This window comes from Rhinopithecus bieti, unplaced genomic scaffold (assembly GCF_001698545.2).
Source record: "Rhinopithecus bieti isolate Rb0 unplaced genomic scaffold, ASM169854v2 scaffold_46101, whole genome shotgun sequence".
Classification (NCBI taxonomy): Eukaryota; Metazoa; Chordata; class Mammalia; order Primates; family Cercopithecidae; genus Rhinopithecus; species Rhinopithecus bieti.
In genome coordinates this window covers 3,144,245-3,167,301 of record NW_016819049.1, presented here as the reverse complement: position 1 = coordinate 3,167,301, position 23,057 = coordinate 3,144,245, and the positions used below count along the sequence as shown (strand labels likewise).

Below are 23,057 nucleotides of genomic sequence, written 5' to 3'. Positions count from 1 at the left end.
CTCCTTAAAGTTAAGTGCAAACTATTCTAATTTTTCTTTACAGTTAGGTTATTGTTTGCATCATTTATTGTGCTGTGCAGCAATGGAAGTTTGTAGGGTTGTTTATCCTTTGTGAAAAAGCCATAAAGTGCTTTGAGATCTTGTGTGTTCATTATGTCCTTTTTAACCTGCCTCTCTCTAATTCCTGTCTCTTTTTTGCTTCTGGGCTTATAGCGCCTCTTTTCAATGCTAAAGACTTTGAATGGCATATTACCATTCTTTTACAGGTTGTATATAACACAGGAGTACATAGACTCTAAACATTGACTCATAGTGGGCCTGGCTTATAAACATTTATTGGTTGAATGGATATTATAACATGGTCATGCATTGCTTAAAAATGGGGATGTGTTGTGAGAAATGTTATCAGGTGATTTCAGCCTTGTGCAAACATCATAGAGTATACTTACACACACCTAGATGGTACAGCCTACTACACACCTAGGCTACAAACTTATACAGCATGTTATGGTACTGTAGGCAGTTGTAACACAATGGTAAGTATTTGTTTATCTAAACATAGAAAAGGCACAGTAAAAATACAGTATTAGGTTGGACGCCATGGCTCATGCCTATAATCCCAACACTTTGGGGGCCGAGGCAGGCGAATCGCAAGGTCAGGAGTTCGAGACCAGGCTGGCCAACATGGTGAAACTCCATCTCTACTAAAAATACAAAAATTTAGCTGGGCGTAGTGGTGGACGCCTGTAATCCCAGCTACTCGGGAGGCTAAGGCAGGAGAATCGCTTGAACGGGGGAGGCAGAGGTTGCAGTGAGTCGAGATCACACCACTGCACTCCAGTCCAGGAGACAGAGTGAGACTCCATCTCAAAAAAAAAAAAAAAAAAAGTATTATAATCTCATGATCTCATGGGACCACCATCACATATGCAGTTTGCCATTGACTGAAATGTTTTTTGGCATATAACTGTAGTTACAAAGTTGTGAAACATACTCTGATAATCTTCTAAGGAGGAGAAGTATTTGAGAGGTGAGAAATTCACATTAACATTTTCCAAAGACAGTTATCATACATCTTAAAATTTAAGAACTTGAAAGTACCTCAGAAAACATGTATGTCAGGCTATAAGTCTTCTGCAGTCAACCTTTATCTGGCAAAGATCTTTGCCATTTTGTGTTACCTCAAAAAGAGAAACACAGCTGTCAGTGAACTCCCTTCCTTCTGGTAATACTTTTATCTTTATGCCTCCTCTGTATCTTTGCTGAACTAAAAGCTTCAAGGAAATTATAAGTACTTCCTCACAATTGAATGTTGACCAGACCCATGCTATTGAAATAGTATAAAACTTTGTTATCTAGTAACTTTTTAATCTAAAGCTAAGTTATGCTTTAAATAGTTCTTTCAATCTTCATTTATCTCATTTTTTTCTTTCTTGCAATTCTTCACATATCAGGTAAACAGACTAGTTAGGCATTTTGTTTTTTTGTTTTGTTTTGTTTTGTTTTTTGTTCTTTTGAGACAGTCTCGCTCTGTTGTCCAGGCTGAAGTGCATTGGCGCAATCTCAGCTTACTGCAGCCTCCACCTCCCAGGTTCAAGCAATTCTCCTATCTCAGCCTCCCGAATAGCTGGGACTACAGTCCTGCGCCACCATGCCAGCTAATTTTTATATTTTTAATAGAGACGAGGTTTCACCATGTTGGCCAGGCTGGTCTCAAACTTTTGAGTCTCAAACTTTCAACCTCAGGTGATCCACCTGCCTTGACCTCCCAAAGTGCTGGGATTACAGGCATGAGCCACCACGCTCAGCCTGGGTTAGGCATTTTGGAATGGGACTGTCACACTTCCACAGGTCCTTCCCTCCCCAATTTTATTTTCCTAAAAATCTCATTTAAAAATACCTGTAGAGTCATGTACTAAATAGCTATCTCTTGATGTCTGGACAGAGTTGTAAATTAAGCACCTTCTCCTGCTTCCTTATGTAAAGCTCTTACACTCTGGTCACTGGCAGTAGCTTTAACGTTTTTTCTGTATCCCATTCCTTTGGACAGTGGGTCTCTCTGTCACTTTATTGATTGACTTAGGTTGTTTCTAATTTTACTTTTGCAGCTACAAATATTGTAGTGAGCATCCTTATGTATATCCTTGCCTACTTATTGAACAATGTCTGTAGGATAGTTTCCTAGACTTTGCTTTGCTCAAAGGTTATGCACTTGTAACATTTTGATATATGTTGTCAAATGACACTCCAAACAATGAGAACACATTTATAAGCCAGCTACCAGTATATGAGTGTTCATTTTTTATACAGCTTCAACATAATTGTTTGATGTGTTGATCCAGAGAACATGAGCAATAAGTAATAAATCTCAAGGTTATTTTATATTATCTTTGATTTATGACTTCTACAAATAGCTTTCAAAAAGAGGTGCATTTAATATTTTCCTTTTATCACTTCCAAGCCTATTCAGATATGAAATGTGCTATCAAAACAAGACAATTCATTTTTTATTGTTACAGGCATGAAATATCATTTAAGGAAGTTACTTTATCAATCATTGCCAAATACTTCTTTACTATTACATCACCTGTCAAGTCAGGATATGTACTTTGAATGCTTTTTCTTCCAAGTTGGAGTTCACAGGAAAACTGTTGAACTTGTCATTTCCTTTGCTAACATTTACATGTGATCACTTTGAAATACTCCTTGAGTTTTGCTGAGGAATAACACTGATTACAGTGGTGAATGAACAGTAATTTAAAGCATATTAAAGGAGACTTTGTTAATCCAAACAAGCATTAATGAATCTGAGCTTTGTTTGTTTGTTTATTGCTTGCTTGCAGGTGGATTCACCAATGAACTTGAAGCATCCTCATGACCTAGTCATATTAATGAGACAAGAAACAACAGTTAACTACCTCAAAGAATTAGAGGTGAGGCAACTGGGCACATGCGATGCAGCTGAAGCTTGCTGCATTTCACAGGAGCTGTTGTGTTCAAAGAAAAGCTAAAGCATATTATTTTTTAAGTCTGATTCTTCTGCCTTTGGCAGGAATATACTACCTGCAATTTTTTAAAAATCATTTTATCAGAGTGATATTTAAGCAATAGTAAGAAAAACAGACTACTCTAGCCTGGGTATGTGCCTGACTCTTAAAACTCATTTATCTTTGAACAGAGTTTCCATATTTTAAAGTTTTTTCATCAAATATGAAAATGATATAATCTCTGAAGATATTCCTATAATAATTTGGGTAAAATCTGAAAGAAAGAAAGAAACATTTTAATAGCCTAAAAATGTAATTATTGTTTATTCCCAGGTAGTCAAAACCAGTGTCTTCCTATTATATCTTCTTATGGTTGACGTGAAAAACATTAATCACCTTGTACCTTGAAAGCTCGAACCTTACTAGTGCTAATAAAATCTGACCTCTTTTTAAAAATAAATTAAACATCAGTTTTCTTTTTCTCTAACATGTTTCCATAAATTGATTTTTGCTTAATAGCAAAGAGTATTTGTTATTTGAAAATCTAGGTTTTTTCCCTCATGAAATCTTTGCTTAAAAGTTACAGTGTAAATTGAATCTAAATTGTAAAGAAACTATAAGTTGTAGAAACATTAAATCAAATTGCAAAATGAGAAAAAAAAACTTGAGAATAATAAAAGTAGTAAGAGTAGAATCAGAGTATTTCACAACTAGAAGGAATCATAAGATCCTAATTTTAGAGGCAAGGAAACTTTCAATTAGACCTAAAGACACTGAATTGTCTGACTTCACAAAGCAAGATATGGCAGAACCAGAAACAAAAACTGTATCTCTTGACTTTAAAAGCTGGCATATGTGGTTTTTTGTTGTTGTTGTTTTTTGAGACGAAGTCTCACTCTTGTCACCCAGGCTGGAGTGCAGTGGCACAATCTTGGCTCACTGCAACCTCTACCTCCCAGGTTCAAGCGATTCTCCTGCCTCAGCCTCCTGAGTAGCTGGAATTACAGGCACCTGCCACCACACCCAGCTAATATTTGTACTTTTAGTAGAGACGAGTTTCGCCATGTTCGCCAGGCTGGTCTCAAAGTCCTGACCTCAGGTGATCCACCTGCCTCGGCCTCCCAAAGTGCTGAGATTACAGGCGTGAGTCACTGCACCCAGCCAAAAGCTTGCATACCTGGTAAACTAAGTTGGCTTGTATTTTCTTGTTATGTAAAAATCCTGAATTTCATTTACATACATTTAGACTAGTGTATTTATCAATATACATGTGTCTACAAATAGTTATAAATATGTACTTTTAAAAAATCTGTGAATTGAGAGAGAAAAGTAGCACATGTTAACCAGCTCTGCCTAGGTAGAAGTATATTTAGAGTATATTTTGAGTATTTCTAGAACTTGAATACCTCAACATTGTAAAAATAGTTTCTCACCTTGTATACACTGGTTTTATCACTTGTAAATTTGGAAATGTTGATTTTTGTCAATACTAGGAATTAGACAGTAGGTATCCTTATAGTGCTTCATGCTTGGAAGCATGATCTATTTTTATTTAAACCCAGTGTTCAGAAAGATGCAATGGTGCAGAAAATCTGTGGGTTTTTTTTTGTTTTCAGGTATATAGGCACATTATATATGTTTATTGCTATTTTGGGAGGCAGTATTATATAAAGAGAAAGAGATTTAAATTAGAGGATATATAGGAAGAAAGTGCCATTTCTTAAGTCAGTGAAAATGAAATGAAAATACTGACTCCACCAATTTTGGTTAAGGTAGTGTAGAAGTTTATACTTAGTAAACTTCTATTTTTGTTTATACTTATACTATGAAGCTTCTGCTTCATATGCATAGCAATGACAGGTAAAATATATAAATAGAAACCAAAATAAAATGTGGGCAGGCTTGAAAGTAGTATCAGCATCTCCATAAACCAGAAATGAGGAGAAGCACTAAATTGGGAATGTGGCCAAAGCTACCGACCTGTTGGGCTCCAAGGCCAGGAGCAGGCTATAGTATCTGATATTCAGCACTGTGGGGTTAAGGGAGCTAACAATATTCCATGCAAGATGTAGGAACAGAACGAGGCTTACTGCCTGAAGACTGGGATGAAGCCATTCTGCTCATAGAAAGAGCCTGGCAAAAAACAGCAACAACAACAACAAAAGAAAACATATCAAAAACAGAAAGACTAATGCTGATGACCAAAAAAAGGAACTGAATCATCCAATAGTTCAATAATTACATCTTCAATTTCCTGAATATCATTTTAGGGTAGAATATTTGTGATAGGATCTTGAAACCAAAATTGAAAGGTCTGATTCTGAACTTGGTAACTGGATAGAACCTGGAAACAGCCACAAGACTATGAGACCTAGATGATGGTCATGGAGTGATTGGAAAGAAGGGGATGAGACAGAGGGTGTGAAGAAATACTCCAGGGTGTCTGACCTGAGTGATTGCAAGATTGAAGTTGATGTTAGCTGAGATAAAGAAGACTGAAGGAGGTACAAGATTGGGGAGGAGTTTGGCTTTGAAATGTTAACGTTTGAATTGCCTGTCAGGCATTCAAGAATGGGCATCACGTGGGCAGTTGGTTCTTCTAGTGCAAACTCAAGGGGAAAGATTCAGGCTGAAGATAGAAAATTGTTAGTCATTGACAGATAGACTTAAAGCCATGAGACTAGATAAAACAGTTTATCTACCAAGTAGTGACAACTATATGAACATCTTAGATAACAGAAGACAGTGAAGGATAAGGGAAAATCAATTCTACTGAAATTTTATATTCTTTTAAACTATCATTTAAAAATGCGGGCAAAGTAAAGATAATTTCTGACGTACAAAGGCAGTACTAATCACAGACTCTCACTTCAGTTGAAAAAATATTAAGGATGTTTTCTGCAAGAAGAAAAGTAAACCTATTGGAAGTTCATATAATGGATGATAATAAGTTAAAAACATTGATGAAAAAGTTGCTAAATTTACTTATTGTGCTCTCTGAGGTCAAACTAGATAATAATATGCAGTTGGGTTGGAGCATATTCAGTGATTAAAGCATGTTAGACTGTTTTGTCATGTTCAAAAGATAAAAATAACTGAATAAATTAAAATGCTATGGGAAAATTTATTGGCAAATATATTAAAAACTTAAGAATGTTGCTTGCTGCTTTGTAAGTAGTCTTACCAAAAAATAAACCACAATATAATTTGTTATTCAGTGTAATTGGTTTCCTTTGTCATTCTATCTCTTACATTTAATATATTTAAAAGATTATTCTGAGAAGAGATTTATAGGCTTCATCAGACTGCCAAGGAAGTCCATGACACAAAAAGATTATTACTCTAGATCCTGCTGTCAATATTCAGGAAATACAGAAAATAGAGGAACATGTTCAGTGAACCTTGAGGACCTAGTCAGCAAATTCCCCTAGAATGGCAAACTCTACAGAACAAACAATCCAATTTCCTTTTTTGTTTTCCTTTTTTTTTTTTTTTTTTTTGAGACAGGGTCTTGCTCTGTCACATAGGCTGGAGCGCAGTGGCGTGAACACAGCTCACTGCAGCCTCAACTTCCTGGTTGTCTTCCTCATGCTGTCTTCCTACCTCAGCCTCCTGTGTAGCTGGGACCACAGGTGTGCATAATGCCCAGCTATTTTTTTTATTTTTTTGTAGAGACAGGGGCTCACTTTGTTGCCTAGGTTGGTTTCAAACTCCTGGGCTCAAGCAGTCCTCCCAACTTAGGCTCCCAAAGTGCTGGGATTATAGGCATGAGCCACCATGTCTGGCCCCAGTTTCTTTAACACATAAATTACAAGGGAGTGGGGAGAGAAAGTATCCAGTAGCTTAAAAGAGATGTAAGAGACAAATCACCCAATTGCAGTGTATATGGACTATATTGAATTCTGATTCAAGCAAACTATATTTTTATTTATTTTTTATTTTTTATTTTTGAGACAGAGTCTCGCTCTGTCGCCCAGGCTAAAGTGCAGTGGCACAATCTCGGCTCACTGCAAGCTCCACCTCCCGGGTTCACACCATTCTCCTGCCTCAGCCTCCCGAGTAGCTGGGACTACAAGCACCTGCCACCACGCCCAGCTAATTTTTTTATATTTTTAGTAGAGACGGGGTCTCACCATGTTGACCAGGATGGTCTTGAACTCCTGACCTGAGATGATCTGCCTGCTTCGGCCTCCCAAAGTGCTGGGATTACAGGTGGCAGCCACTGTGCCCGGCCACAAACTATATTTTTAAAAGACAAGAAACAACTGGGAATTTGAATGCAGACTGGATATTTGATATTAAGGAATTACTATTTTTTACATGTGATCATGGTGTGGTGGTTTTATTTTTTACAAAAGAGGCTTTTCTTTTCAAAACATACTGAAATAGTTACTGATGAAAACCAAAAACAAAAAAAGTAGGGGGCAAGCACTAAAATTCAGGCCAGGTGTGGTGGGCCACACCTGTAATCCTAGCAGTTTGGGAGGCTAAGGCAGGAGGATCACTTGAGACTAGAAATTTAAGACCCTGTCTCTACAAAATAATTTTGAAATTAGCCAGGCACGGTGGCAGGCACCTGGAGTCCTAGCTACTGGGGAGGCTGAGGCAGGAGAATTGCATGAGTCCAGGAGTTTGAGCTTACAGGTGAGCTATGATAGTACCACCGCACTCCAGCATGAGTGACAGAATGAGACCCTGTCTCAAAAAAAAAAAAAAGTAAAAGAAATCTATAGTTACCAAACTTACAAATAAAAAAGAGGATATAGGCTGGGCGCGGTGGCTCAAGCCTGTAATCCCAGCACTTTGGGAGGCCGAGACGGGTGGATCACGAGGTCAGGAGATCAAGACCATCCTGGCTAACACCGTGAAACCCCATCTCTACTAAAAAATACGAAAACTAGCCGGGCGAGGCGGCGTGCGCCTGTAGTCCCAGCTACTTGGGAGGCTGAGGCAGGAGAATGGCGTAAACCCGGGAGGCGGAGCTTGCAGGGAGGTGAGCCCCGGCCATGGCCCGCCGGCGTGGGGGAATGGCCGGGCCCCGGGTCCAAAAAAAAAAAAAAAAAAAGAGGATATAGGAGGAGAGGAGAGAACATAGAAGTATCTGCTATGCAAATGCTAAGCAAAAGAAAGCTGATATGGATGTATTTATACAAGTTCACAGTTCCTTATTTGAAATCATTGAGGCTATATGTGTTTAAGAATATGGTTTTTTGTTTTGGTTGTTTAATTTTAGAAATGTTAGGCCAGGCACAAGGGCACACGCCTGTAATCCCAGCACTCTGGGGGGCCGAGGCGGGCAGATTGCTTGAGCCCTGGAGTTCGAGACCAACCTGGGCAGCATGGAGAAATGCTGTTTCTACCAAAAATAGAAAAATTAGCCAGCATGGTGGTGTGCGCCTATAGTCCCAGCTACTTGGGAGGCTGAGGTGGGAGGATCACCTGAGCCCAGGACATGGAGGTTGGAGTGAGCTGAGATTGCACCACACCACTGTACTCCAGCAGCCTGGGTCACATACCAAAACCAGGTCTCAAAAAAAAAAAAAGAAATGTGATAGGCACAAATATTTTATATTACATTCTACTTCTCTCAGGGCTGTTTCAAAGTCTATAATCAGATACATTAATATTTCTTTAGTGACATGTATGACCATGCGTGTTAAGAGTATAAAGACTGTAAAATGGGTTTCCATCAGGTTTTGTTGCCATGTGAATTTTAATGCAAAAAATTTTTTTGCCGGGCGCGGTGGCTCAAGCCTGTAATCCCAGCACTTTGGGAGGCCGAGACGGGAGGATCACGAGGTCAGGAGATCGAGACCATCCTGGCTAATACGGTGAAACCCTGTCTCTACTTAAAATACAAAAAACTAGCCGGGCGACGAGGCGGGCGCCTGTAGTCCCAGCTACTCGGGAGGCTGAGGCAGGAGAATGGTGTAAACCCGGGAGGCGGAGCTTGCAGTGAGCTGAGATCCGGCCACTGCACTCCAGCCTGGGTGGCAGAGCAAGACTCCGTCTCAAAAAAAAAAAAAAATTTTTTTAAAGCTTTAGGTTTTCAGAATTTTAGATTTACAATGATAAAGAACAGTGGGCCTATCTCAGACAAAGTAAGAGCCTAAAATAATTAATAGACAGATACTACATATTAACAACCTACCACAAAATATAATATCATATACTTGTATGTACCTAACAACTCGGCCTTATGGATGTGAGTATGTTTATATCAAGACAGCAGAAACTGACAGAATTACATGAAAAGTCAGCCAGAGGAAGCAACTGTAGCAGATTTTTAATCAGAAACTGGTAAGTCCAACAAAAATAAGATACAGGAAGTAACACCTTTGGATCTCTATATAAATCTACATGTAGATGTATACAGCGAGACATAGAAAAAGATATAGAGGGAGTGAGTATGCCCTAAATTGAACAAAGAGAACATACAGTGTTTTCAATGTAGAATATTTACCAGAATTGACCACTACCAGGATATAAAGGAAGTGGTTTACAAAGTTTTGTTATCATGCATAATATGTTCTCTGATCACAGTGCAATTAAGTTAAAAGAAATAAAATACACATGCCCAGGAAAAAGGAGAAAACACAAATTTTGAAAATCTTGAAGGCATTTTTTTTTTTTTTTTTTTTTTGAGACGGAGTCTTGCTCTGTTGCCCAGGCTGGAGTGCAGTGGCCGGATCTCAGCTCACTGCAAGCTCCGCCTCCCGGGTTCACGCTCTTCTCCTGCCTCAGCCTCCAGAGTAGCTGGGACTACAGGCGCCCGCCACCTCGCCCGGCTAGTTTTTTTTTTATATTTTTTAGTAGAGACGGGGTTTCACGGTGTTAGCCAGGATGGTCTCGATCTTCTGACCTCGTGATCCTCCCGTCTCGGCCTCCCAAAGTGCTGGGATTACAGGCTTGAGCCACCGCGCCCGGCCCCTTGAAGGCATTCTTAAATCACCCATGGTTTAAAGAGAAAAATCACAAAACTTTAGACTATGGTGAGAACACTTCATTTCAAAAATCCTGAAATGAAACTTAGATATATTTAGAGATGAATTTATAGAAAAATGCATTTATTAAAATAAATGGCACAGTGACTCACATTTGTAATCCCAGCTACTTGGGAGGCTGAAACGGGAAGATTGCTTGAGCCCAGGAGTTTGAGTCCAGACAGGACAGCCATAGTGAGAGCTTGTCTTTAAAAAAAAAAAAAAAAAGACTGAAAATGAGTTAAATATTCAACACAAGTTAGAAAACATAATAAACCAATTAACTAAAATAATATAAATATGGAAATAATAACATAAGAAATTAAACAGTCTCAAGAAAACAGTATTGTTTACTTAAAAAATAAAATAGACCAAACTCTAGCAGCAAGACTTATCAGAAAAAAGAGAAATGACAGGAAAAAAGAAATGTTAGTGATGAAAAAGCAGATATAACATAAAGATTTTTTAAGCTAAAGACATAATTATTAATACTATAAAAACTCTAGATCAATAAATTTGAAAGCTTAGGTATAATGTAAGGTTTTAGAAAACGATGAAATTTAAAAACTGATTGAATAAATGGGTACAGGATAGACTCTTTATAAATGATATTAGGAAACTGTCCATGTGGGAAAAAAATACCTTTCAATGTACAAAAAAAAAAATTTCCTATACGGTTTAAAATCTAAGTATGAAAAGTGAAACTTTTTACTAAAAAAAAAAATTGATAGTCATACATTGCTTAATGACAGGAATATGCTCTGAGAAATGTGTTGTTAGGGGATTTCACCATTGTGGGAACATCATAGAGTGTACTTACACAAACCTAGGTGATATAGCCTACTATACAGTCACCTATGCTATATTGTATAGACTCCTAGTCTACAGAACTGTATAACATGTATACAGAACTGTATAACATGTTACTGTACTGAATACTGTAGGCAGTTGTAACATAGTGGTATTTGTATTCCTAAGCATAAAAAAGGTACAGTAAAAATGTGGTATTGTAATCTAATGAGACCACCACTGGGGTTTGTTGTTAACCAAAAACATCTTTATGTGGTACTTGACTGTATTTGATTGATGTAATTACGATCTCAGGTTTGGGAAGGATTTCTTAAATAAAACAGAGTACAAACCATTAAGAAAACAGTTGATAAAGTTGCTCACCTTAAAATTAAAAGTTTTTCTTCAAATGATAAAAGATAAGCTACAAACTAAAAGCCGATACTTGCCATGCATATAACTCATAGAGGATGAGTTTATAGAATTACTTTTTCCATAAATTTCTACAGATTAATTTCTTATTTCTTATTGATTGATTGATTGATTATGAGACAGGGTCTCATTCTTGCCCCAGCTGGAATGCAGGTAGGATGATCATTGCTCACTGTAACCTCATTGCATGGGCTCAAGCAGTCCTCCTACCTCAGCTTCTCCGGTAGCTAGGACTACAGGCGAGCACCACCACTATGCTTGGCTAACTTTTTATTTGTTTCGTAGAGATGGGGTCTCGCAGTATTGCCTGGCTGGTTTCAAACTCCTGAACTCAAGTGATCCTCTAGCCTTGGACTCCCAAAATGCTAAGATTATATGCACAAGCCATCACACCATTCCTACACATCAGTTTTTTAAAAAAGAAAACCTATTGGGGAAAAAAATGAGCAAACTTGAACAGCTAATTCACAAAATATCTCATAAACATATGAAAATATGTTCGATCTTATTAAATATTATTCTATTAGTTGATATAGTCCATATTTTATAGTGTATTCATCAACTTGTGCATTGGCAACAAATAGCTGCAGAACCTCAGTGCTGTTCTCATGAAGGAAAGTGAAGGCTCAAGGAAGACAACCAAATAATATAAGCCTGGTTAAAGTTTCTACTGAGAAGTGATATACACCATATACACTCACATTCCATTGGCCAAACAAGTCATGTGGTCATGCCTTGAAGTCAGTAGGGCAGGATAGCATATCTCCATGAAAAGTGTGGAGGGAATAATTGGAAACAGATCATAGGCATAGGCTCTGTCCCCATTAATAACCCCAAACTCTTAATGGCATAAAACAATAAGGCCATACTAAATGATCATTTGGGGCTCTGTTGGGGATCTGTACCATGTCACTGTGATCCATAAGCCAGGACCTAGGCCAACAGAGCAGCCACTGTCTGTAATATTGGCATTCTCAGTAGCTGAGGGAGAAAGAAAGAACTTGGTGAAGCATACACTAACTCTATAAAAGCTTTCCTGTAAAAGGGTCACATGGGACTTATGTTACATTGGCCAAAGCAAGTCGTATTGCCCAGGCTTGAGTCTGGCAAAACAGTGATGTGTCACCTTGTAAAGAAGGGCAGGATTTTAGTGAATAGTAATACAGTCTATCACAATAACATAGTCTACTACCATAATAAATATAACAAAATAATGTTTCATACCTATTAGATTGGCATAAGTTAAAAAGTATGACAAAACCAAACATTGGTAGGATTTTGGGGATATAGGTGTTATGATCTACTGCGAGAATTCTAATAGTTATAACCACTGTGAAAAGCAGATTGACACGTCTGTATAAAACTGAAAATGTGCATCCATATGACCCCATATTTCTGCCCTTGCTAGAATTTTTCACATGTGTACAAGGAGACATAAGAATATTGTAGCATTTTTAATTGCAAATAAAGTTTTTTTTAAAGAAACAACATAAATGTTTACAGGAAAATGGATAAATACATATTTATACATCCATCTAAATGAAAAATTTAGAGCTATTCTGACTAATGTAGATAAATATCAAAACATACATACTTTTTTTTTTTAAGTTGTAGATACATTAAGTATGATACCATTTATGTAAAGTTTTAAAACTTGCAAAGCAATGCTGTATGTTGATTTGGGATACATATATAATGAAAGTAATATTTTAGGAGAGTATGGGTAATATAGTATTTTATAAAAATATATGTGGAAATGACACATAAACTCAGATTAATTATAAGAAGTTAGAGATTTAGACAACATTAAAGAAGACCTTGAACTCCCTCCCTTTTTTTTTTCTTTAAAAAAAAAAATTCTGAGCTAGGCACGGTGTCTCATGCTAGTAGTACCAACACTTTGGGAGGCCAGGGTAGGAAGATTGCTTGAGCCCAGGAGTTTGAGACCAGCCTGGGCAACATAGTGAGACCCTATTTCTATAAAAAATAGAAAAGTTGGCCAGGCGTGGTGGCTCATGCCTGTAATCCCAGTACTTTGTGAGGCCAAGGCAAGTGGATTGCCTGCACTCAGGAGTTTGAGACCAGCTTGGGCAACATGGCAAAACCCCATCTGTACAAAAAAAAACCCAAAAAATTAGCCAGGCATGGTGGTGTGCATCTATAGTCCCAGCTACTTGGGAGGCTGAGGTGAGAGAATCGCTTGAGCCCAGGAGGTCAAGGCTGCAGTGAGCTGTGATCGCACCACCGCAGCACTCCAACCTGGGTGACAGCAAGACACTGTCTCAAAAAAAAAAAAAAGTGGGGTGGGGGAAGATAAAATATTGGCATATGATAGATATGGAGTATTGAAAATATGGATATTTGTGTTATTTGTACATTTGAAAAAATAGATATTTTATGAGTGACAGGAATTAACTGGAATACCCAGATACCAATAGCAGCATGCTCTATATCTTGAAGGATTGAAACAACCTGACAGGTTTATTTTCATTGCAGAGCCATTCTGTGCCCGGAAAGTTAAGTTAGTAGATGTGCTTCCTGGGTAGTCAGAAATCATATTATAAAGGCACATGTGTGCCACTATGATACATGTCGTGTTCTGTTACTTTCTGTATGTGGACATCTTTTTTGAGAAGCTTGTGTGTGTTGCCTGAGTTAATTAAGGGCATTTTCAGAATTCTTGTCTTCCTGCATAGAGGATTCTGACTTCTTCAGCTCAAATTCCCCTTTCTCTTCAATGGTAGTTAGACTAAAATATTAGAAGAATCCATTCTGTTCTTACTTTCTTCTCAACAGAAACAATTAGTTGCTCAAAAAATTCACATAGAAGAGAATGAGGACAGAGACACAGGACTGGAACAGAGACATAATAAAGAAGACCCAGATTGCATCAAAGCCAAGGTGCCCTTAGGGGACCTGGATCTATATGATGGCACATACATAACTTTGGAGAGCAAAGACATCAGGTAAAGAAGTTCTCTTTCCAAAATAAAATTGCTTTTCAAACATTCTTTTCTCAAGTTAATAAGAAATTATTTCTGTAATAAGAGTAAGCTTCAATCACAGATGAGTTTTAGAATTTGAAAGTTCAAAATACATACTACATGTAAAATTCTTATAAATTAATTTAAAATATTTAACACCACAGTAGAAAATGAAACAACTTGGCTGGGCATGGTACCTCACACCTGTAATCCCAGTACTTTGTGAGGTCAAGGCGGGAGGATTGCCAACGGCCAGGAGTTTGAGACCAGGCTGGGCAATATAGCAAGACCCTGTCTCTACCAAAAAAAATGTAAAAATTAGCCAGGCGTGGTGGTGTGCACTTGTAGTTGTAGCTGCTCAGGAGGCTAAACTGAGAGGATCACTTGACCCAAGAATTCAAGGTTACAGTGAGCTATGATGGTGCCACTGTACCAAAGCCCAGACTCTAGGCTGGGTGACAGAGTGAGACCCTGTCTCTTAAAAAAAAAAAAAGAAAGAGAAAAAGAAAGAAATTTGAACAATTTGTAGTTTAAAAAAAATTAATAAAACGTTACTTATGGCCAATAAACATGGAAAAAAAGTCTCAGAAATGATCAAATAAGTATAAGTTGCAATATTTAGATAGTTTTCATCTACCAAAATGGAAAGCATATCAAAAAAATAGTAACTTGTGAAAATGTAGAGAGACTGTCAGTGGAAGTATAAATTAGTTTAACATTTCTAGAAACAATTGAGCAGTTATATTAGTTATTAAAAAGTCTGTGATCTTATTCTGTGACCTATCTACTATTTTCTATGTGATTGTTGACTTTAATTTGAACTCCCAAAATGTTTGACTTCTCATGGCAGGTATATGATAAGTTATGAATATTGACTAATAATTGGTTGTAAAGTTGAGATGCTATGAGAATATGAGGAAAATTTGACATTTCTTAAAGTACTATTGACTGAGCGCAGTGGTTTACACCTGTAATCCCAGCACTTTGGGAGGCCAAGATGGGAGGATCACTTGAGGCCAGGAGTTCAGGACCACCCTGGGCAACACAGTGAGACCTGTCTACAAAAAATAAAAAATATATATAGCTGGTTGTGGTGGTGCATGCCTGTTGTCCCAGCTATTTGGAAGGCTGAGGTGAGAGGATCGCGTGAGACTAGGAGATCAAGGCTGCAGTGAGCTGTGATCATGCCTCTGCGCTCCAGCCTGGGCAACAGAATGAGAACCTTTCTCTAAATAAATAAAGTATTGTTTATCTCACCTTTTATTCACTCATTGCTTCTTTTTGATTTTAGTCCTGAAGATTATATAGACACAGAATCTCCTGTCCCTCCAGACCCTGAGCAACCTGATTGTACTAAAATTCTAGAACTTCCATATAGTATACATGCTTTTCAGCACTTGAGAGTAAGTAGAGAACTTTAGGATTTTTTTTTTTTTTTTTTTGCATTCTTCTTTCTGTTGATCTCTCACTTACAAAGACTATTTCTCTTTCTTCTCTCCTTCCAAACAGCTTTATAATTTTACAGGCATCTCTTATTTCTTAAAACTCCAAAATATTAGTATTTCAAAATAAATACTGTAAGATACTGAATTATTTGTCATCTTTTGTATCCTTTGATATGTCTTTTGAATTGTTTTCTTCTCTTCAGGGTGTACAAGAGAGAGTTAATCTTTCTGCACCTCTACTACCTAAAGAAGACCCAATCTTCACATATTTATCTAAACGGTTAGGAAGGAGTATAGATGACATAGGCCACCTCATTCATGAAGGCCTACAGAAGGTAAGTCAGCAGTCACTTAAAGAGCCAGCAGGCTCTGTGTAAACAGAAGGTATTTTTCTCTTGGAAAATACCTGAGTAACTCGTTTTTGTCTAGAAGATGATTTGAAATTACACTTACATTGATGCAAATTGCATAGTTCAGTGCTAGGGAGAAATATGGTCTCCTTTCCCAGGAAGAGATGCTGGAAAGTTGTATCTAAACTAATTGATGAAAAACGAAGTACAAACTGACATTAGCAACAGGGTTTATAGGCTAGATTAGATACATTGTGTGTGTAAGAAAGTTAATGTTTTAGTGCCTTTCATATTATCTATACACAATACATATATTACTACTGTTTTCTGAGACAGAAAAGGAATCACCACCAGCAACGAAATCTTCTGTAACTTTCTTTTAAGGGAACATCTACTTTAAAAAAAAATGAAATAGGGAATTATGTAACAGGACCCAAGAATTTAAATGTGTCATTCAGGATTAACGTGGGCATTTAGAAAATGGTTTTGTTCTTCTTTGTGCCTAAGGAGTATCATAAAATGCAGTTTAGTTTCTAAGCAGTATTGTAGTGGTATAAAATAAGATGTATAATTGCCACCTTTGTATACAGTTTATTCAAATACATAGCTCTGTATATTGAGAGGAATTTTCAGATAAAAGTACGATAATAACGACTTTCAAATGCTTTATATGATTATTTTTGTAGCTGTGTTACCATCTTCATCTTATTTTTCTGAAGGTAATATAAAACTTTTACGTTCCCAGAACTTGATGAGTAATAAGAGAAAACTGGCCCAGGATTTTACAGTATCCTTCAGAGAATGGTTAGTTGAGAGTAGACCATAGTGGTAAGTGTTCTATAGAAAATTAAAACAGAAAGTAACTGGGTGGCTACTTTAGATCTAGCAGTTGGGGTTATCTCTCCGGAAAGGTGAAATTTAAGCTGACACCTGAATCATAAGAAGAAACCAAAATTCAAAGACCATGGAAGAGCATGCTGGGCCACAGCAAAGGCTCTGAATCCTGATTGAGGTTAGGTGGTTGTATTTGTCTGCTCGGGCTTCTATAACAAAGTACCACTTTGGACCGTTTCTGCTCAAAACACTTCTGGCACCAAATGTATGCAGTTTTTTCTCACACTACTAATTCTCCAGTTCTCCCGACACCAACTAGGTGTTCTCCAACTCAGTACAATTCTGACACTAACTACCTGGAGTTAGCACAGACCCCACAGGTCAGGGACTCAGTCCCACAAGGCTGCCTGCACTTCAGATGCCAGTCGCATGTCAAGGCCACCAGACAAATCAGCTATAAAGTCAGAGTGTTCCCACAACTGCCTCCCCAAGTTAGAACAGCTCACAGAAGTCAGGAAAGTGCTTTACCAACTTTATTGTAAAGGATGCAATTCAGAAACAGCCAAAGGCATAAGCCAGGGAAAAGGGGGAAGGGATGCACAGAGCTTCCATGTCCTCTCCAGAACACCACCCTCCTAGAATCTCAATGTGTTCACCAACCCAGAAGCTCTCAAAACTCTGTTGTTTAAGAGTTTCTATGGAGGTTTCACTATGTAAGCATGATTGACTAAAGTATTAGCCATGAGTGATGAACTCAATCTCTACTTTCTCTCCCATCCCCGAAGGACAGGGGGAGAATGGGATTCTGAAAGATTTAACCCTCTAATCATGCCTTGGTTTTTCTGGGACTAGCATCTGTCCTGAAGCTATCTGGGGGCCACCTGCCTCCAGTCATCCCATTAGCATACGAAAGACACACATTACTGCTGTGATTCTTCAAGTTTTAGGTTTATGTGTCAGGAACTGGGGACAAAGACCAAATATATTTGTTCACACCACGTACTAGGTGACCTAACAAATTTATTTCTCATAGTCTGGAGGCTGGGAAGTCTAAGATCAAGGTGCCAGTGATTTGGTTCCTGGTGAGGGCTCTCTTCTTGCCTTGCATATGGCCACCTTCTCTTTGTGTCCTCACATGGCCTCATCTGTGTGCATGCTTGAAGACAGACAGAGAGAGATCTGTCTTCCATTTCTTATAAGGACACTTATAGGAAGAAACCAAATTTGGGCCCCAACCCGTATGACCTCATTTAGCCTTTATCCACTCCTCACAGGTCTGATAACACTTGAACATATGAACTTTGAGGAGACGTAGATAGACATTCAGTCCATAACAGGTGGCGTGCAGCCAAATTCAGGCCAATATTGCTGGAGCCTGGTGAGCAAGAGGATGGATGATAAGGAATGAAGCCAGAGAAGTAGGCCAGTGCCAGATTATGTAAGGGTCTGAAATCCAGGGTAAGGATTTTGGATCTTAGTAAGTGTGCTGAGAAGTTGGAGCAGAGAAGCAATGTATTGCAATTAATGGTTTAAAAGATTACTTTGATTGCTATATGAAGAAGTTATTGAAAGGGCCACAACTGGAAATAGACCTGTTAGAAAGCTGTTGCAGTAGTTCAAGAGAGAGATGAAGGTGGTTTGGACTAGCGGTTGTTAGTAGTGGAAATGAGAGGACTTGAACTATTTAGGAGATATTTAGGAGTTTAGAAGCTGACGGGTTAGATATGGGGATTGAGGGCAAAAGAGGAATCAAGGAAAACTCTTAAATTTTTGACTCGAACAACTTGAAGGAGGAGAGTGTTGGGGTGGGAGAAGAGAAAATAAGAGTTCTGTTTGGGCCATGTTAAATTTGAAACACCTATATGAGTTTGGAATTTCAGGGAAAGTTAGAGTTGAGCACATAGAGAGTAATTATTAAATAATGAATATCTGAAGCCATGGAACTGGATGAAGTCATCTGGGGAAGAGTGAAGTTTGAGAAGAAGCCAGTTGACTCCTGGGTGCCTCCCACATGTAGTTATCAAGCAGAGGGGGGAAAGCCAGCAAAAAAGACCAGAAAGGGTATCCTGCAGAATGCGATGTCCTAAGAGTCAATGGCAGAAAGTGGTCAAAGGAAGGAGGGAGTAATTCACAGTAACATTAGAACATTTATAGATTTGGGGGAGATTTTATGAGAACTACAGAAAGATATTTCTTTAAATATATATTTTTATCTTACCGCCAGTATGCTATGATATATATTTAACTTATGTTCTTTTCAGTAGTTCATGTAGAACTTTTAATTGAACTTTTTGTCCCAGTTTACACTCTGACGTGAAAATGAAAGAAGAAAATCAAAATCAAAGCATTTGTTGATTTGAAAAACAACACTCTCAAAAGGCCATGAAAAAGAAAACTGAAACCTCGGCCACAAGTCAGTTGTGAAGAATGTATTGTCCTTTAACCAACTTCAAGTAGTAGAAGTTCATAGTCGATCTGCTTATAGTGCAAAAATCTGAAATTACATCACTCAAAAATCACGTACTTTTCTTGAAGATAGAATACTTAAGGATGAATAATGCAGGATTGTACTTATTGTAGTCTTCAAAACTACATTTAACTAAATTTAAACTTTTAACTACATTAAAATAGCTCTTTTAAAATAATTGGGCCCTTGTGAAAGATTCATACTATAAAATCTATAAAAGAAAGTAAAGTGAATAATTTCAAAACTGGTTTGTAATATATTCTTTTGGAGTTTGATTTTACACAGCTTTATAGTTAAAACGTAATTATTCCTCATAGTATACATTTTAATAATAGAATTGTGGGAGTCAAAGGGTAAATGTTATATACATTAATATGTATGTTAATGTAATATACATTACATTTTAAAGCTTTTACATACATGTCAAGTTGTCCCCCAGAAATGCTATAGTAACTTAGCATTTCTGTAGTTTAATATCTAAAGTAAATAATATTCAGTAAGTATTGGCATTCTTTTTAGTCTTTGCCACTTTGTAAAAGGAAAACCTGTATCTTTTAAATTTCTATTTCTTTGTGAAGTTACACATTTTACATACTTCTTAGCTGTTTGTTCATGCTTTTGGCCCTTTTTCCTCTTTTTTTTTTTTTGTCTTTATGTTTAGAGTAAACCTGTTTAGGTTTGTGCCTTCACTCAGCTATTACATAAATAGAAAAATATGTACAATGTTAATTTCAGGAATTTCATGTTAGAGCTATTTCTAAGTAGATGAGGTCTTCTGACTTAACTTCTGAAGTCCTGAAATAGAGCTCAACAAGTTGTGGTCAGTTGGTGGGATTTTCAGCTTTATTTCCCTCTTGGAATAAGCTGGAGTCGGATGGTCGCTATATGAAGACCACACACTAATGCACGTGCTCAGCTGATGATTAGAATACCCTTTTGACAGGTATAGTTTCTTTGCACTGTGTCCTCTTCTTTATCATTGCTTATCATTAGTCTGGCTCTTCATCTTGAATTTCAGAAGAGCCAGAATATTAAAAGTCCTTTTGACTGTTCTAAGTTAAACTGTCTTGGGTCATGTTTGTAATTTCACTTTTTTAATCTCTAGAACTCTTCTTCATGGGTACTGTATAACATGGCTTCATTTTACTGGAGAATTAAGAATGAGCCATATCAGGTAGTAGAATGTGCCATGCGAGCACTTCACTTCTCTTCCAGGTAAGATTCCTCCTCTTCTGGACTTGATTTTCCACATTCCTCAGGACTGTTAAAGAAACAATACATAAGAAAGCAATAAGAAGCAGCATTGCATTATATACTTTTCTCCATCCCTCTTCAAAGAAATGAGTCCCACAACAACAACAACAACAAAAAAATCACAGATGTCAAAAAGTTCAAAGTGATAATTGTGTAATATACTTCCCATTTCCATTAAGGAAAAAATATGTTATGTAGATGCCCTATGATTCACATAGGACTTGAATGGAATTATCATAAACTAAGTTTAACTTTTCTTAAAGCAAATATAAGTCCTAAATAAATTGTAAAATCATACAGTGTCTGCAAGACAAAATTTGTAGCTATCAGGTTAAGAACCATCAATAATTTAAGAATGAAACACTATGATTATCTTATTTGCTCCACCTATATCTTAGTTTCCTAAGCACAAGTAACTTTGAATGTCATTTTTCCTTGTCAAGTGGTTCTACATAATCGTGAAATATGTGCTGCTTCCCTTAGGCACAATAAAGACATTGCCCTGGTCAACCTGGCAAACGTTCTACACAGAGCACACTTCTCTGCTGATGCTGCTGTCGTGGTCCATGCAGCTCTGGATGACAGTGACTTCTTCACCAGCTATTACACTTTGGGGAATATATATGCAGTAAGTACAACTGTTTGTTTCATGAGTCATGCTAGTAGTTGCCACTTTCTTTTTTTTTTTGTCCCCACTCAGTAGAATGTTACTTTTTTCCATTTATTTTTTGGTCTGAACAATGGAAATGAAATTAGGAGGAAGAAAAATCCTCAACACAAGAATGTAATTGTTCTAGCCTCTTGCCGAAAAAAAAATAATAATAATTAAATTGGAATTTTAAACTTCTCCAGGGTACACCTTTTAAGGTTAGCAATACCTTCCAACTAAACCATCCTATAGTATGCCTTAATATTGTAGGGATCTGGTCACTGATCACAATAATGGTCACTGTAGAGTAAGGTGTAGGTGTGATCTCATAAATCATTAGAGGATTTGGACAGATGCAACCAGGCCATGGCTAACATTTTTTTCCCTTGTACGTGTGTGTGTGTGTGTTTTTGTCTCTTCAGATGCTTGGGGAATATAACCACTCAGTGCTCTGTTATGACCACGCTTTGCAGGCCAAACCTGGGTTTGAGCAAGCTATAAAAAGGAAGCATGCTGTCCTATGTCAGCAAAAACTGGAGCAGAAATTGGAGGCTCAACATAGGTAATTGAGAGGAAAAATTTCACTGAAGCACTAGCACTATAGAACCTTAGGTTAAATCTGTGTAGGGGATATCAGTGTTAATTTGGTAATTGGAATTAAGAAAGAAACCTCTTCACTACTGCAAGTCCTATGCTTTTTCTGTTAGTCCTGGTGATTTAGCACAATTCAGTGGTTGTGTAGAGGAATATCTTTAATTGTATGGATTCCTGCAACTAGAGAATATTTGTAGTAAAAGCTGTCATTTAAATCTTTATTGACCATTGATTATTTTTATGAAGTCAGTTGGGATGGGGAGACTGGGATACTTAGTAACTTTGTTGACTACATTTTTATTTCCATAGAATATACTAAGTTTCAGTAAAATCACTTACACGTGCAATAGTTGATATTTCTCCTCTTGGAGAGAGGTGGTGGCTTCTAGGGTTGGGCTCTTGTTAAGGTAGTTAAATGGGATCAAGAGACATTATTTGGCCCCCGTTTTAATCATGATTGTGTGTTACGTTGTACAGTAATGGAATTCTATTGTATTTGATCCTTGAGGTATAATAAATTAAAAAACATTTCCTTCAATCAATAGGGCTAGTTAAGAAACTTCATGTTAACTCCGAAGTGAATTTTTCGTATCTCAGAATTAGCTGTAATAGTTGAGTTTACTTTGGTTAGCAGAGAATTAAATAGAGATTTAGAACTCATTAAGCTTTTGTATTTGCTTATTTTCCCATCTGTTTAAGGCATAACATGGTAGGAAGTAAAAAGGATGACAGCTTGCTTATTCATAACTGGTTTCTGTTATACCTGGCTGAGCTTTCCCGGTATCATGCTCTTAACTGAGCTGGCTCTATCTTTACACAATCTGTATAGCTCCTAAAATCTCTATATGTTACAGTGTGTAATAGGCAGTATGGGTTTTGTGATTAAATGTAATCAGGCAACTGATTTACTGAAATCAGGTGGTGAAACATATTCCTTTCTAAGCATAGTTTCTGTAGTTTTTCCTGGCCTGTAACCAATAAGTTAGAGTATGAAAGCAAAGTACTGTGGCCCCTAACTCTTTGTCTTTAAGCAGAATCTAGGGAAAAAGTGAAAAGGAGGGAAGGATTCTAGAAAAGACTTCGAATGTTGATGGAACTAATGCAGATTTTGCAGAGAGTAATAGAGTTATTAAATACGTAAACTTGTATATTGTCATGTATTTTTTTATGGCACCTGAAGAATGCAACATACCATTTGATGTCATGATAGTTGTATTGCCAGGTGTCATGGCTGATGCGTGTAATCCCAGTTATTCTGGAGACTGAAACAGGGTGGAGGGGAGGAATCA

General features: G+C 37.4%; 1 protein-coding gene across 3 annotated transcripts in view; it reads left to right on the top strand.

Moving 5' to 3' along the window:
* TTC17 (tetratricopeptide repeat domain 17) overlaps window positions 1-23,057 on the top strand; it is a 155,151-nt gene that overhangs the window by 25,523 nt on the left and 106,571 nt on the right. For all 3 annotated transcript variants that reach the window (XM_017858095.1, XM_017858094.1, XM_017858096.1), the window contains exons 2-8: window positions 2,844-2,933; window positions 13,988-14,157; window positions 15,467-15,578; window positions 15,824-15,955; window positions 20,377-20,486; window positions 21,009-21,153; window positions 21,597-21,736. In XM_017858095.1, the coding sequence (XP_017713584.1) occupies window positions 2,844-2,933; window positions 13,988-14,157; window positions 15,467-15,578; window positions 15,824-15,955; window positions 20,377-20,486; window positions 21,009-21,153; window positions 21,597-21,736 (899 nt within the window). The remainder of the gene's footprint in view (window positions 1-2,843; window positions 2,934-13,987; window positions 14,158-15,466; window positions 15,579-15,823; window positions 15,956-20,376; window positions 20,487-21,008; window positions 21,154-21,596; window positions 21,737-23,057) is intronic.